The sequence below is a fragment of the Staurois parvus genome, unplaced genomic scaffold, assembly GCF_062004578.1.
Source record: "Staurois parvus isolate SC_StPar_1 unplaced genomic scaffold, SC_StPar_1.0 ptg000052l, whole genome shotgun sequence".
Classification (NCBI taxonomy): Eukaryota; Metazoa; Chordata; class Amphibia; order Anura; family Ranidae; genus Staurois; species Staurois parvus.
The window spans coordinates 4,386,368-4,403,743 of NW_028317848.1; the positions used below are offsets into that span (position 1 = coordinate 4,386,368).

At 40.1% G+C, this 17,376-nt stretch overlaps 1 protein-coding gene across 3 annotated transcripts in view; it reads right to left on the bottom strand.

The window, feature by feature from the left end:
- The window catches only part of CPQ (carboxypeptidase Q), a 586,146-nt gene that overhangs the window by 411,903 nt on the left and 156,867 nt on the right, over positions 1-17,376 (bottom strand). For all 3 annotated transcript variants that reach the window (XM_089666608.1, XM_089666616.1, XM_089666624.1), the window contains exon 3: positions 3,880-4,087. In XM_089666608.1, coding sequence (XP_089522734.1) covers positions 3,880-4,087 — 208 coding nt within the window. The remainder of the gene's footprint in view (positions 1-3,879; positions 4,088-17,376) is intronic.

A 17,376-nucleotide genomic window follows, 5' to 3' on the forward strand; every position in this document is an offset into this window, starting at 1 on the left:
TAATTGTATGAAAGGCTTGTTTAGATTTAACTATAAATGCTCTGTAAATATTGTAAGTCTAAAGGCATGCTAAAGTCAGACTTGGAAATGTGGTATACGTACAGAGAAGAACAGTCTCCCTTTGGGCATATATTATTTTACTTTTGGGGGATGGGTCACCATGCAGCCTGGGATAAAAATGTAATGTCACACAGACTGGTGCTTCCAAGTGAGCAGCAGAGAGCACTGCCCACCGCCATCACTAAAGAGGACTAAAAGAACCTGGCTCACAACCTCGTGCTGAGGAAACCTGGACTTAACCACTTGCCCTCCTGAGGGCTTACCCCCCTTCATGAACAGGCCATTTTTTGCATTACAGCTCTGTGTTACTTTAATGAACAATTGCAATATAAGCAAAAAAAAAAAAAAAAGACAATTTTGAGAAAAAAAAAAAATATATATATATATATTTTGGACTTTGTATATCCAGTAAAAAAATTAAAACATTAAATTTCGCCATAAATTTAAGCCAAAATGTATTCTGCTACATGTCTTTGCTAAAAGAAATCCCAAAGTGTGTACATTAATTGGTTTACGTGAATGTTATAGCATTTACAAATGGCGGTATAGATAATGTGATTTTTTTTTCCCTACTAGTAATGGCAGTGATCAACAACTTTTAGCAGGACTGCAACGGTCATCCTGAGACTGGGGGGAACTAACTTGGTGTCACTGACATTCCCAGTGACACCAATACAATGATCAGTGCTGGAAAAAAAAAAAAAAAAAAAAAAAGCACTGACACTGTACTAATGGCACTGGGCAGGAAGGGGTTAACGTGAGGGCAATCAAAGGGTTAACTGTGTGCTGTGTGTGAGTTACTAGGGGGCAGGGGGGGTGTTCTTCACTGTAAGCACACTGATCGGGATGGCTGTACCTTACACAGCCATCCCGAGCAGTGTGCTTGAGCTGACAGGGAAGAAGATTGTTTTGTTAATAAACAATCTTCCTCCCCATCGGAGATACTTGGTAATCACCGGCCGGGACCCAGTGAGTGACATTCACGGCTGTGAATGAAGGCATGGATACGGTGTGCTCCCCCTACCCGGAAATGTGATTTTGCGCACAGGTGCCACCCTGTAGCAGTATATCTACTATAGGGCGGTCCTTAAGAGGTTAAAGCTGAAGTGTAGTGTATGCATATAAAACCTTCTCTTGTCCTCTACTGATAAACATACAATTAAAACTTTTCTGCAATTAAATTGTTTTTTTCAGATCCAGTGATGCCAATACTAGGTCTGTCTGCTGCTCATTGGTAGAAGGGCCCAGAGGGTTCCCGTTACTTTACAGCACTTTGCCTCAGATTTTTTTTTTTCAAAAGATCTACATTAAGTACCTCCTAACAGCGATCTATATGAAGTAACACATCCCAGGTATCTATTTAGACATGTGTTCCTCCCTGTGTGTGAGTGGATGCTGCAGACTTTAGCTTTGCAGTCTGCTGATTGGTTGCTTGAGCATACATGTCCAAAGGAATGCCAAGGATAAGTTTTTTCATATAATGCTAAGGAATAAAAGGATTGATGGCAGATAAAGCTGAATGCTGTGAAAGAGGGACCAATAACAGCACACAAGAGGAGAAGACTTGAATGATAAATGATGGTCTTGAAAAATGAAGTCTTAAAAAGGATTTTCAACCACCCTCTCTTTTCTTACTCCATTTACTGGGTGCTGCTTTGTTTTCCACATTTCAGATATTCACCCACCTAGAAGATCCAGCATTGTCCCGCTGAGGCCCTCTTGTCTTTTGTCACTGCTTGGTTCTGTGCTGCCAAGCTGCTTGTGACATCTATAGGTCCATCTTGGCTCTTCCGGGTTCAGCCGGCACACCTCCCAATAAAGCAGTGCTAGGCACGCCCCCCTCCTCTCTAATGAATGAAGAGTTATGCCTCCTAGGATATGTGACGTGCATATCCCAGGAGGCATGGGAAGCACTGTGCATATTATTTGCCTAGGTGAGTGATGTGAATGGGGGGTGGAGCTGCACTTTTTTTAACCACTTGCCCTCCTGAGGATTTACTACCCTTCCTGACCAGGCCGTTTTTTGCGTTATGGCGCTGTGTTACTGTAATTGACAATTGCGCAGTCATGCAACGCTGCACCCAAATTAAATTTACATCCTTTTTCCACGAATTGAGCTCTCTTTTGGTGGTATTTGATTGCCTGTGCAGTTTTTATTTTTTGCGCTATAAAAAAAAAAAAAAGAGCGACAATTTTGAGAAAAAAAAAATATATATATATTTTTGACTTTTTGCTATTAAACATGCCCAGTAAAAAAAATGTTAAAAATCAAATTTTGTCATAAAGAAAAATCCCAATATGTGTAAATTAATTGGTTTACGTGAAAGTTATAGTGTTTACAAATTTTAGTATATATACAGATTTTTGTTTTTTTTTTATATTTTTACTAGGAATGGCAGTGATCAGCGACTTATAGCAGGACTGCAATGGGTATTCTGACACTGGGGGGAACTGACTTGGTGCCAGTGACACCAATACAGTGATCAGTGCTAAAAAAAAAATAAAAAATAAAAAGCACTGACACTGTGCTAATGGCACTGGGCAGGAAGGGGCTAACATGTGGGGCAATCGAAGGGTTAACAGAGTGCTGTTTTACATAGGGGGCTGTGTGTATGCTTCACTGTAATCACACTGCTTTGCATGACTGTGGTGTGCACAGCCATCCAAAGCAGTGTGCACAAGCCGACAGGGAGGAGAACTGTTTAGTTTACAAACAGTTCTCCTGACTGTCGGAAGATCCTCGGCAATCACTGGGCGCCGGCGAGTAATCACTGGCTGGGACCCGGTGATTGACAGCTGCGCCTCCTACCCAGAAATGCAAAATCATGTATATATACGTGATTTTGCTCACCCATATTTCTGCTATTGTGCGGTCAGGAAGTGGTTAATAAAGAATTTTAAATAAACAAAACAAAAAAAAAAAACCTGCTATCCATGTAGCAGAGGGGAGGAGGGTGGATTGGAGGGAAGTGAACTCAGAGGGTGAAGGTCCACCTTAAAGTATCTTCAGACGGAAATGAAGGCAGGCTCAAGATAGCTGCTGCAGATTTAATGTGTTATATTGCAGCGATGCAAGTTTTCAGAGAATTGAGGATAATCAACTTAAATAAAAGAGAAGACTTGCTACAGGTGTGGGAAAAAGGAAGTTTGAATTCAGCTTTCAAGTAAAACTGAAGACAAAACCACTGGGGAGATTTCACTTCAATACCTGTCCCATAGCCACAACAGGAAATGAGAGAGAAAATTCATCCAAAGTGAGAATAATCCTTAGTAGTCACAAAAACATGTCCCCATTGGTAAATTTCCTCTAATTCTGTTGTGATGACAACTCACAATTTGTGAATTTTTTCAACTTTCTTTTTTGGTGATAATGGTCACCAGGACAAATAGAGAGGGTGAATCTCCGTAAAGCGGAAACAGGCAGCAATAAAAGCCTGACAGTGTTCTAATCTTTCTCCACTCTACCCAAAACTAAAAAAAAAAGTTTTGCATTCAATTTTACTTTAAGGCATGTATTGAAAAATTAAAAAAATGTATTGCAGAGAAAAGGTTCATGGAGGGGAAAGGGGTTCTAATAGCTAGAGTTCTGCTTTAACTGCTGTAGCCCATTACACTGCCTGCGACACTGAAGCTTCTGCTGCTCAGTAAAAGGTACTTTTCCTTTATTATGATATATTTGAATTATTCAACAAAAAGCCTATAAAACAAAACTAAATCTGCTGTCAGCATAAATACTATCACCCAGCTGTTGACAGGAGAATGGATTTGCTCAGGGCGAGAACATTTTCTGGCAGATAGAAGACAGACTACAGGCCTTACCTGTTAATAGAAAGTGATGCTACAGATCTAATCAGAGATGCTACAGCACCGACTTTAGCAGCTTCGGTTGCTCCCCTTGATCTATATTGTACTGTTTCTCCATAGCTGACATATGGCTCGTTGTAAACAACTATCTTCCCTTTGGCTTCTTGTGCTCTGCTCTGCAGCTCAGCAAAAGATGACACTACGATCACTTCTGCTGATATTCCTGAAAGGTAAACAATAAACAGATAAGTCTTTTCCATGTTTCCCTGGAGTAGAACTATGATGCAAAACATTAGGCACTTTCCAAGGACTATAGAAGCAAAATTTCTAGCAACTCTGTACATGTGACTCAAAACATATTAGGATGACTATTATAAAAGGCATTTTCTACAACAAGCATGAGCCATGTTTACAAATTAGCTGGATGTAGAGATGAGAGTGCACAGTGTTCACTAATGTGGTCACTACAGTGGATATAAAAAGTTTATACACCCCTGTTAAAATGTCAGGTTTCTGAGACAAAGATAAATAATTTCAGACCTTTTTCCACCTTTAATGTGACCTATAAACTGTACAACTCAGTTGAAAAACAAACTGAAATCTTTTAGGTGTGGAAGTAAACATAAAAAACAAAAATAATGTGGCTGCATAAGTGTGCACACCCTCTTATAACTGAGGATGTAACTGTGTTCAGAATTAAGCAATCACATTCAAAATCATGTTAAATAGGAGTCAGTACACACCTGCCATCATTTAAAGCACCTCTGATTAACCCCAAATAAAATTCAGCTGTTCTAGTAGGTCTCTCATGACATTTTCTTAGTCGCATCCTACAGTAAAAGCCATGGTCCTCAGACAGCTTCCAAAGCATCAGAGGAATCTCATTGTTAAACGTTATCAGTCCGGAGAAGGGTACAAAAGAATTTCCAAGGCATTAGATATACCATGGAACACAGTGAAGACAGTCATCCTCAAGTGGAGAAAATATGGGGCAACAGTGACATTACCAAGAACTGGATGTCCGTCCAAAATTGATGAAAAGACGAGAAGAAAACTGGTCTGGGAGGCTGCCAAGAGGCCTACAGCAACATTAAAAAAGCTGCAGGAATATCTGGCAAGTACTGGCTGTGTGGTTCATGTGACAACAATCTCCCGTATTCTTCATATGTCTGGGCTATGGGGCAGAGTGGCAAGATGGAAGCCTTTTCTTATGAAGCCAGGCTAAATTTTGCAAAAACACATTTGAAGTCTCCCAAAAGCATGTGGGAAAATGTGTTATGGTCTGATGAAACCAAGATTGAACTTTTTGGCCAAAATGCCAAAAGATATGTTTGGCACAAAAACAACACTGCAGATCACCAAAAGAACACCATACCCACAGTGACGCATGGTGGTGGCAACATCATACTTTGGGGATGTTTTTCTTCAGCTGGAACTGGAGCCTTAGTCAAGGTAGAGAGAATTTTGAACAGTTCCAAATACCAGTCAATATTGGCACAAAACCTTCAGGCTTCTGCTAGAAAGCTGAACATGAAGAGGAACTTCATCTTTCAGCATGACAATGACCCAAAGCATACATCCAAATCAACAAAGGAATGGCTTCACCAGAAGAAGATTAAAGTTTTGGAATGGCCAAGTCAGAGACCAGACCTGAATCCGATCGAAAATCTGTGGAGTGATCTAAAGAGGGCTGTGCACAGGAGATGCCCTCGCAATCTGACAAAGGAGGGTTTCTGCAAGGAAGAGTGGGTAAATATTGCCAAGTGAAGATGTGCCATGCTGACAGACTCATACCCAAAAAGACAGTGCTGAAATCAAATTAAATGGTGTTTCAACAAAGTATTAGTTTATGCAACCATATTATTTTAGTTTTTTTATTTTTACTTCTCTCCACCTAAAACATTTCAGTTTGTTGTTCAACTGAATTGTACAGTTTATAGATTACATTAAAGGTGGAAAAAGATTCTGAAATGATTTATCTTTGTTTATTTTTTTAAATCACAGAAACCTGATATTTTAAACAGGGGTGTGTAGACTTTTTATATCCACTGTATATATACGCACATGTACATGAACACTCCACTTACAAAATCCATTTGGGCTGTACACATACAATACACATCATACAACTCTGCCTCCTAGTTGCCTCCCTACTATGTTGTTTCTATACCATTTTTGTCCTTTATACTCTATATGCCCTACCATAGAATCCTTCAGGGGTCTACAGTAAAACAATGAGACATCTATAGAACTCCATTGTAAACATATACTATATTATAAGTTCAATGTCCCATCTGTCAGGTAAAGCCACTTTCAGGCCTAGCAGGGTCCCTTCCAAGGTGACATAGTGGTGCAGTCCGGTGGTCTGACCTCCCCGATTGGCTGTGTTCTACACATGCTTGATGGCGCATTAAATTCAGTTAAAACACACAGTATACTATAACTTTTTGGTTTCTCCAAAAACTAACAATCTATACACCAGGATGTATGCAACTGCTGGGTGTATCTATTCACAATGAATAATGTCCAGCTGCCATACATATGCATCCATAGAGAGCCATAATTCTGTGCTGAGAGTGTGCTCCGTACATGTTCCCAGCACAGTTATTGAGCTGTCCTGGACAGCTCCTAGTCACTGTTTACAATCAAGAGCTCTCGATCGTGTAACCATGTGACAGTCAATCACAGAGGTCATAGGAAAGAAGTTAGCAGCTGGCAAGAGCAGACCTGCCAAAAAGACGGTATATTATGAATCTATTTCATTTTAGGGTAACTATTCCCTTTTTTGGAACTACCCATATTAATGTTTGATTTTCTGTGTATTAATACCTCAATTATTCATCATAGATTAATCATTATTGTAATCCACTGAATGCATCCTATTTAAGGAATATCGGCCAACTGAAGCTGGCCATATACAATGCAATTTTCTTTACCAAAATATGTGATGATGAATTCCAAAGGTGGTAATAACGATTATAATGTTATATTCCTCCTCTAGAAACCATTTTTTACTATTGGATTCAAGCTTGATGTTTTAAGATGCAGATACATGCCTAAAGTGCCTATTCCAAGATTCTTTATTCATTGTACATTTATTCTCCAGGAGTTTTATCACTCATTCTTCATCATTCCATATTGATGAATATATGAAGGGAGTATATAGATACTTCAAAGACAGAAGAGAAAGAATAAGAAATCTAAATTGTGAAGATTTACCCAACTTGGTTTCAACTGCTATGGACTTCCTAAATACTATTATAGAAGATTTTGTGCCCAATACTCATCTCGGCTTTTCCAGCCATCTACATAGAAGCACCTAAGTGAAAACGCAGAACGCTTTTTTGTTTTTATTTACAGATCCAACTGTAGACTTCAACTAGAGGGTGTAAGATATCAGACAACTCGCATTAAACTGAGCTATCTGAATATATGCTTGTTTTTTATGTAATTATTTCCCATCTCCAGATATAAAATTATATGGAAAAGTGGGTTTTAAAATGTGTCTGTTTTACAGCTAGCTGGAATGTCTTTGAAGCCCAGTGAAGGACTGGTTTATGGTTTTACGATTCTCTCAGATTGAGAAGCTAACAGACACCCGGGCACCAGCTAATTTGGGATTTATAACCATGAAGCTGTCCCGCTGTGCTTGATTGCCTGTGTACTTCTGAACCCAGACACAGGGACTACGTGTCACTCAACAGAGAGGGAGGGGGGATTGGAGGGAGAGAGATACAAGATGGAGAATCCTTAGCAAGATGGATGACCACGTCCATCTCTGTGTGCACAATTGCTACACTCCCTCCTTTCGTGATTTCTTTCTGCATAAAGCAAACCTGTGCTTTGCCAATACCTGCTCTCTGGCAGCATCTACTTACCTACCTCTTACTCCCCTGCCGCTGGGAAAAGTAAAGGTAGTGTTGGCACAGGGCTGACTATCTGCATGACAATTCTTGACTAATCACCATTCACCAGTTCTACCACATGGGGTGAATCACATTTTCTTTCATACCTAGAAGTAATGGGTATTTGCCATATGGAGCAGAAGCAGTGCAAAGCAAATCTAGGTGCTGCTGAAGGCCTAGCAGAAAGCAGGCAAACATGTTGCTTTAAAATGCATGGAAACCCAAAATCTATTTATTCAGTTTGGTATCAAACCAAACTGTATACATTATTTCTTCAGGGAAGTGCTTTTTGTTACTCTGTTGCAAACCTTCTAAACTGCTTCATGAAATGCTTCAGTTGGCCATTGTACTTCCTTTCTGATAGACCTAATGGACAACTGAAGGAGCAGGAATGCAATTAAAATGGATGTAAATCCAGTCACTAAAATCTCTCTAAAGCTTTGACAAGCTATTGTAAATTTCAAAAGTAACTTTCAATCATTTTCAGATTTCCAGCTTCATTAACCACTTGCCCTCCTGAGGATTTACCCCACTTCCTGACCACGCCTTTTTTTGCATTATGGCGCTGCGTTACTTTAACTGACAATTGCACGGTAAAGCAAAGCTGCAAATTTACGTCCTTTTTTTCTCACAATTGAGGTTTCTTTTGGTGGTATTTGATCGCCTGTGCATTTTTTATTTTTTGCGCTATAAAAAAAAAAGACCGACAATTGTGAGAAAAAAAATATATATATTTTGTACTTCTTGCTATTAAATATGTCCAGTAAAAAAAAAAAATCAAATTTCGTCATGAATTTAGGCCAAAATGTATTCTGCTACATGTGTTTGCTAAAAAAAAAAAATCCCTATGTGTAAATTAATTGGTTTACGTTTTTCTTCACTAGTAATGGCGGCTTACAGCGGGACAGCGGCAGGTATTCTGACACTGGGGGGGAACTGGCTTGGTGTCACTGAAATCCCCAGTGACACCAATACAGTGATCAGCGATAAAAGCACTGACACTGTACTAATCGCACTGGGCAAAAAGGGGTTAACATGTGTGGCGATCAAAGGGCTAACAGTGTGCTGTTTTGCTACGGGGCTGTGTGCTTCACTGTAAGCACACTGCTTTTGCACAGCCATGCAAAGCAGTGTGCAGGACCTGACAGGAGAGAACTGTTTTGTTTACAAACAGTTCTCCCATCCGGTAAAGATGCTTGGCAATCACCGGGTGCCGGCGAGTAATCACCAGCTGGGACTCGGTGATTAACTACCGCGAATGGTGGCACGCGCCCCCTACCCGGAAATGAAAAATCACATATATATGTGATTTTTCACACCCGTGCCACCCTGTAGCAGTACTATTGCTACAGGACGGACGAGACGCAGTTAAAGCAATCTGCTTTATACCGCCCTTGTATTTTTGGTATAATGGAGAATTCTGATTAACGTTAGATGTCTAAATTGGATTTAAAATCCGTGAAGCAAATATAATGTAATAACACAACCATCAAAAACAATAACGACGATCATGGAAAGACATGGGAACCCATAAAAAGTTACACCTCCCAGGTGGGAAGTGCGGGGAGTTTGCTCTTAAATTACGCGCTCATTTTTCTTTCTGCATAATGGAGCTTCTTTATTCCTTCTGCTCATCCTGTTAAGCAGCAGCCCTCCCTTAGAGAGATAACACAAGTGTCTCTCTGCTGATTATTTTCACCAGGCGGAGAGGGAAACGTGTCTCTCTTTCAATTTCTCACCTGTTATACAAGCCGCACAGCCCTGCCGCTGGGTCTCCAGTGAGATTTACGCCTGCTAGTTTCTATTTACAGTTTGCAGTGATTTATGTTATAAGATCTGTCAGGCAGAGCTGTGGTGATTTGGCTGGTTTGTTACAGGGAAATATGGCTTCTAGAGGGACTTTGACTTCAATATGTTCATTTAATGCCTGAAAGTGCAAAGAATTTTTACATTTGTATAAAATATGTGAGCCCCCCGAGTGCCTCTGAGATCTGTGTCCATCTTTCACAGTGGAATTAAGGTTGGCATTATTCTAAAAACATGTTGGAGAATGAAATTTGTTTTAGTTAAAGCTCAAGTTCACCTTTTCTGCATTTTTACCTGTGACTCATTTGCTGTGCATTGTTCATTTTCTCTGTTGTATTTAAAGTGTAAATGTAGGCAAAGTTCCAAATACGCGTATGAAATACAAATGCGTCTATTGTCTTACTTGCCAAAAAAACTGAAATTCACTTCCAGTTTTCTTCCCAGACACAATACTGGGTTCTGGCCATTTACACTATATGGCCATACGTTTACATTTAGTGGCTAACAGTATGTGGACACCACTCCAAATTATGGCGTTTAGGTGTTTCCAGTAGCACACTCTGTTAACGTTACAGCATACAAAGATATTTTAGACAATTTTGTAGCTGCAATCATATGTTAACAGTCTGAGGAAGATCCTTTCCTGTTCCAACATAATTGTGCCCTGGGCACAAAGTCAGCTCCTTAAAGCTGGCCATAAATGATTATTTTATTTTCATTTAACCAGTGGGTTGAATGAAAGAGAATGACTTGATTCCTCTATCCATACACTCAATGCAGATGGGGGAATCCCTCTTGCTGTGTTATTGTATTCTGACAGCTGGGAGACGTCCCCATCATCAGAATTCACTATTCAGCACTGCTGGCTATAACCGGCAGTGTTGACTGAGAAAAAAAATTTCCAACAGGCTGGTTGTACACAAGCTGATTGATAGATCAACTTGTGTACAATCAGCCTGCCCATGCATGGATCGAAATACAGCCAGTCCCTGCCAAACCAGCTGAATTCTGATCCACATATGGCCAACTTAAGGCTCAATTCCCACCAGTGCAATTTCAGATGCACCCCGAGTCGCAGAGAATCACATGACAATGGAAATCAGATTGTTTTCAATGGTGCCAGCTCACACCAATGCAACTTAGCATGGCACAATTTTGGAAAAGATTCCTGTACTACTTTGCTGCAATTCCAGCAAAATTTTGGCCACACAGAATAAGCAAACTACATCCAAGTTGCACTACAAAATCACACTGAAAAATTGGATCAAAATCTGATTGCAGCAGTGGAACCTAAAAATAACTAAACCCAAGAACCAAAATGCAATATTTTGCCACTCATCGCCAGGAGAATTTATTTTGGGTTGTTCTTTGGTGGCAAGTTATGGTGGTAGCAAGAAATATACAGCTAAATTTAAAAATATATATATTCTTCTACTATATTTGGCCAGTTTTCCTTTGATAATAAAATAAATCAGGAGATATCCGTTACCATTTACCACCAAAAGAATGCCCAAACTGTTCTAAAAAAACAAAAAAAACAAAAGTATTATCCACCTGGATGCACAAAGTAGTTGTGATCATATGTACGATTTTATTACCACGTCAAAGTTGCTAAATTGTGTTCAGGCGTTAAGATTTGTTTTACCCTTAGTCACGGGGTTAACCACTTGCCTACCGGGCACCCCATTCCTGCCCAGGACAAATTTTCAGCTTTCAGCGTTGTTGCATTTTTAATGACAATTTTGCAGTCATGCAACACTGTAGCCATATGAAATTTTTATCATTTTTTTTCACACAAATAGTTTTCTTTTGGTGGTATTTAATCGCCACTGGGTTTTATATTTTTTGCACTATAAATTAAAAAACCGCAATAAATTTGAAAAAAAAAAAAAAAAAAAAAAAATGTCTTTGTTTCTATTATAAAATTTTGCACACAGATACATTTTCTCCTTTACGGATGTGTGTTGATGAGGGTGCACTGGTAGGCAACACTGATGGGCACAGATAGGCTGCAATGATGAGGTGGCACTGGTGAGAATTGATGAGGAGGCACAGATGATGCTGCATTGGTTTGCCAAGGATGGGCACTGACTGGCAGCACTGATGAGCGGCACTGCTGAGCACTGATGAGCAGTACTGATTGGTGGGCACTTCTGGGGCTGCATTGATAATCAGGGAACTGATTATCAGTGCCCTAATTATCAGTGCAGATGACCTCTGTGACACTTGCCGGTTATCGGCAGTATTTTCCTCTTGCTGTGACAGTAACTATATTTACTTTGTGATTAGCAGTGTCGTTGGACACAGCTGATCATGTAGTAAAAGGCTGCTGTGATTGGCCTTTTACCTGGTCATGTGATGAGCTGTGTCCGTAGGACATGGTGATCTTAGACAGAACCAGGTGCGCGCCGCTGGAGGTGCACGGGGGGTATGTTCTGGGAGGACATCATATGCGCTGTAGCCATCATTCGACTATAGCACAGTTGAAAAGTGGTTAAACTACACCTATTTCTCATGTTTACAATTTAGCCCAATTTTCCTTCTGACCCTCACTCTTTCAGGATTTTACTACTCGCCATAGGTCATGGTTGTGATAATTGTGCACACAGATATGGACGACAACCATAATTTGTATCATACTCTGCAAATGTCATTCTTACTCCAAATCAGTCCCCCTCCCTTTTTTTGAATGGCATGTGGTGTGTGTGTGTATGCTGGGGTCACAAGGGCATCAGGCACAACTGGATACACTTCATGGTTGTAAACCAAATTAGCTGGTTCCATGATGTCTGTCAGAACCTTGCCTTGGCCTGGTCGTAAAAGCTATAAACCAGTCAGTCACTGGACATGGAAGCATTCCAGACTGGCAGTAAAACAGACATCCCACTTAAAACCACTTTTTCATACAATTTCATAAATCCCAGCAGGAACAAGGTACAATAAAACAAAGCATATATTCAGATAGGTCAGTTTAATACAACTCACCTGATAAATTACACCACTAGATAATGTCTACCAGAGAGTAGAAAGCGATATCTTGTTATCAGTCACAGCCGGATATGTCATATTTGGTGTCTTGATGTTCAGAATATCATTCTGCATATTAACCTGCCAGTGGCTAGGCTGCTGCATGCACCTATGGAAGGTTATTGACCATGGTATAAACTTAGGAGGGATTTGGGTCACAGCCTGGGTCTCCGTCTACCCCCCCCCCCCCCCAAATGAGGAGATTGGCCCTTGGCTTCAGTAGACACCCCCTGCTGGGACACTAGAAAAGCTGTCATGCCTGGAGAGAGAGGTATGAAGAGATTCTCCCTTTTAACATCAGGAACCAACTTCGGGAGAAAAGGTACCCTTTTGTTCAGGACACTTGAACTCTGCTTAAACCAGGACTTCAGCAAGTATTCTACCTTCTTAAACTTCTCTTTTATCTCCCTGTTGTGTTATTTCTCTCTCTATTATATATATATATATATATATATATATATATTACATCTTTTCTGTAAATATTTCTATTGCACCATTTTGACCTTTTTAGTAATAAATCCTATTTTCTGAAAAGTGTTGAATAGTTTCTAAAGCTCTTTAATGCAAACTAACAATCCCTGTCTCTGAAGAGTGCTACTGTGTGTTTTAAAACCTCTGGATACATCTGTCTGCGGTGACAGTGTGTATACAGACACTTATTCAAACATCATAGTGTTACTGCTGAGATTTGTGAGTTTCTCTGTAAAAAGGTGGTGGCAGTGTGAAGGGTTAATTGCGTAATTAACCTGACCTAGTAACAATCGCTCTCAGGCTGTTGGCACCTAAATTGGGGTCCAGTGAGCTGGAAAATCTTTGTGCAGGGTGCAGCCGAGAGTGGTATTGTTACGCAAGTGGCAGTGCGGTTGTAGATTTGCTAGTCTTTCGGTCACAAGTTGGTGAGAAGGACTGGGGTCTAACGCCGCGCCCGTCACAATGGCCACCATAGATCTCTACATACAACAGCCCCTACGTGTACAGCAAAAATGTTTGACTGCAGCTTGATCCTGATTGGTTGCTATATGTGATGCCTAATTAGGTTTTCTTGCCTGCAAAGCCAGAGATGGATTCTACGATCTATCAATGCATAATTCTACATAGTATGGCTTGATAAACATTAAAAATTGAAAAGTCATTTCATTTTTAAATTGGAAATGGCAATCAGTTTCGTGAGAGGAAATTCAGCAAAGCTCTGTCTATATGTTTCCGATGACAGAAGTAGGACACTTGCAGATAAAAATACAGGACGAGTACTGTAATGACAAGGTCTCATTTCCTTAACCCTTACAATGTTAGCACTAGTCGTGTTTAACTGCCAGTTCTGTGAAATGTGCGCGAATGGAGAAGCCAGTAATCAGGCAGAAGTTGACCGAGAAGAAAAAAAGTTTGTGGCATGCCTGCCTAGAGGCTTCACACCACACTGACAGTCAAGTTCAATGACATGCTGGGAAAATAATTATGAAGGTGAGTGATCCATGGAGGTAATGCCAGTTCCCAGCATACAAAAAAGAGATGTCCACTAAGCACAAGGGGAGTACAGAGAGTACAAAACATTATTCTCTACCCTTCATGCAGATTTATATAGGCTTTTAAATTAAACTCTATTGTTATTGAATTTAAAAAACAAACCCACCCCGGTCAGCTACGTATATATGATAAATGAGTTCTTCTTTCTCCTTTCAGATTCTTTCTTGCTTCTGTTTTGTAGATACTGGGAATGAATCTTTCATGGTAGGGCCTGCCTTTGCAAAAATCACATAATATACAATTGGAAATAAATTCACAACATACTGTCAAGATCTTCTACATTTACAACTTCTGTGAAGGACATTTGCATGAACTGGATGGGCTTGATTTATTGGATAAGTTAAAATGATCACCAGCACCATAGCCATCCCACTCCCTTTGTCTTTATCATTTGTGTCACTAGACTCCCAAATCCTCAGGGATAATGCACCCTCAGTTCCCATCTCTCAAAGTATACCTAAACTCCCAAAATTAAAATAATCTAAGATAATTATGTGTGTCACAATACAGTATGTTACAGCTCACAGAACTTCAGATAGCTGGCTGAATTAGTTTTCATTAGCAGGTTAAGAACATTTCAGCAAGTACAGAATTTTCTATTGCTCGAACTAGAAATACAATGTTCTTGTCAGCTCTTGTAAGCTGAAAAGAAAGCACAAAGAACTTTATTTTTATTATGTAACCTGTAAGTCCTATCGATTCACAATGTAATGTAAATGAACAAAGGCAGACATAACAGAAGTCCAGCAATGGTAACCATAAATCACGGCCCATCTTTCTTGTTCAAAGTAAGTCCCTCTCCTTTCCTCTTTACCCCCATCAAGGACCCATGCCCTGGCTAGCTAACCGCTTTGGACGTGTGTTGTCCGAGAGGAGAAACCAAGAACAGCGAAGCCACAGGCTTCTACTGCCATCAATCAAATGCTGTGAGGAGAGGGGGCATGGCTTATTGGTGCTGTATATGTCTATGGATGCACACAGTTCAGCTTGGGACCCAATGGAGTATGCACATATGTGTAGCTCGATAGCACCCAGCTTTCTACAGGAGGCATGCAAAGGAGGGAGGAGTTGATAATGCCAGAGAAGGAAAGAGACCATTCTGTCCAATACCCTTGCACAAAGAAGGTAAGTATAACCTCTTATTTTGTATCACTTTAAACCTTCCCTAAACTACTGAAAACTAAAAAACAAAAATTGGCCTTCGCATAATCTTTAAAAATAAAATATTAGGATGAAAATGTAAAAGCTACTATTGTCTATGGCGGTGCACAGGCTATTGCACTTTCATTCTCAGTAAGTCACTGACCCAGAACAAGTATGTACATTAGTTGTCCCTTTATTTCTCTTGCTGCCTGCTTATTCCAGGCTAGATACTCACAAGTAGTAAAACAGGCCTGTCACCAACCTAAAAAGTAAAAGTGCAGAAAACATAAGTATTTCAAATGCTTACTTGTATGGTTTTTCCTTTCCATAAATTATATCTTACTAACTTACAATTTGCCTCTGAGGACCCAACCACACCATTGCACTGTGCCAGTTTAGGTGTGGTAATGTCTGTAATGCAGTGTGCTAACATATGTTGAGTTAAGGCAGCCCATTTATTTAAATGGACAGCCTAACACCGAAAAAGGTGCATGCACACGTTTGCCAGTGCACCAGAATGTACGTTTGTATGGAACTGCATCTTACAAACTCACGCTACTGGTTGATGGTGTAAATGGGTCCAGAACTTGCTAAGGAAAGAACACTCCAGAAAGTGTATTTTTCCTTCTCCGGTTTCCTCCTTTCTTGCATGGCATTGTTTTCTCCTCTTCTAGGAGTGTCTTATTACTGTCTGTGCTGGCCCAAATCCTCCACCCCTCTTCACCTCCCTATATAACCTTTTATGCAGTTGCCAGGGGAAGAGCAAAGGGGAATACTATAGATTGCTAATTGAGTGATGGCTCTGCGGCCTGCTGGGGTCAGGCCTTTTGGATGTCTACACAAGCGAGGGTTTTACAGGTAACAAACCAATGCCTAAAATAAATTAAATGCATACACACCAATCAACCATAACTTTAGGACCACTGACATGTTACATAAATAACATTGATTATCTAGTTACAATGGCATCTGAAAGTCGAAGGGATATATTAGGAAGGAATTAAACATGATGTTCCTGAAGTTGATGTGTTGAAGGGAGAAAAAAACGGGCATTGCAGTTTGTTGTTTATGGGGCTGTGTAGCTGCAGAATGGTCAGAGTGCCCATGATGATCCGTGTTCACAGCCAAAAGCGCCTACAAATGGGCACATGAGCATCAGAACTTGACCATGGAGCAAAGGAAGAAGGTGACCTGGTTTGATAACGGACGTTTTCTTTTACATCATGTGGATGGTCAAGTGCGTGTGCAATGCTTACCTGAGGAATAGATGGCATAAGGATGCAGTATGGAAAAAAGGCAAACCAGTGTAGGTCGTGTGATGCTTTGGCCAATGTTCTGCAGCGTAACCTTGGGTCCTACCATTCATGTAGATGTTATTTGACATGTACCACCTACCCAATGTTGCTGACCAAGTACACCCCTTCTTGGAAACAGTATTCCCTGATAGTAGTGGCCTTTTTCAGCAACACTTCAAGATGTTTTAAAGGAACACAACAATGAGTTTGAAATCTTGGACTTGGCCTCCCAATTCTATACATCTCAATCCAATTGAGCATCTGTTGGATGTGCTGGAAAACACGTCAAATCCATGGAGGCCCCACCTTAAAGGATGTAAGGATCTGCTACTGATGGCGTTAATATTGATGCTACTAGTGGAGTTCATACCTCGATGAGCCAGGGTTGTTTTGGCGGCAAAAGGGGTTCCTACTCAATATTAGGTTGGTGGTCATAAAGTTATGACTGACAGCTGTATATTCTTATGAAAATATATTTGTTGAAATAAATGGTCTGATGACAGGGTCTCTTGAATTTTAAGCCTTTTCTCTTTTCTTGTATATATACTATATATTTCCAATGTTTGTTAATCTTTCAGAATCACCATTTATAAACCTACCTGACAATCAAAAAAAAGGAAGGCTTTTTGTAGATAGTAAGTAGGATTATTAAGGATTTCACATGTATAGTATATATTGGTGACAGCTGTTATACTTCACATGACACCTTTCTAAAGTACGTTTTGTACTTTTAACCATTGAGCTGTGATCACACGTCAACACATTTCAATAATCTATTTGCTTCTGAAAGTACCATTCTCAAAAAAAAAAAA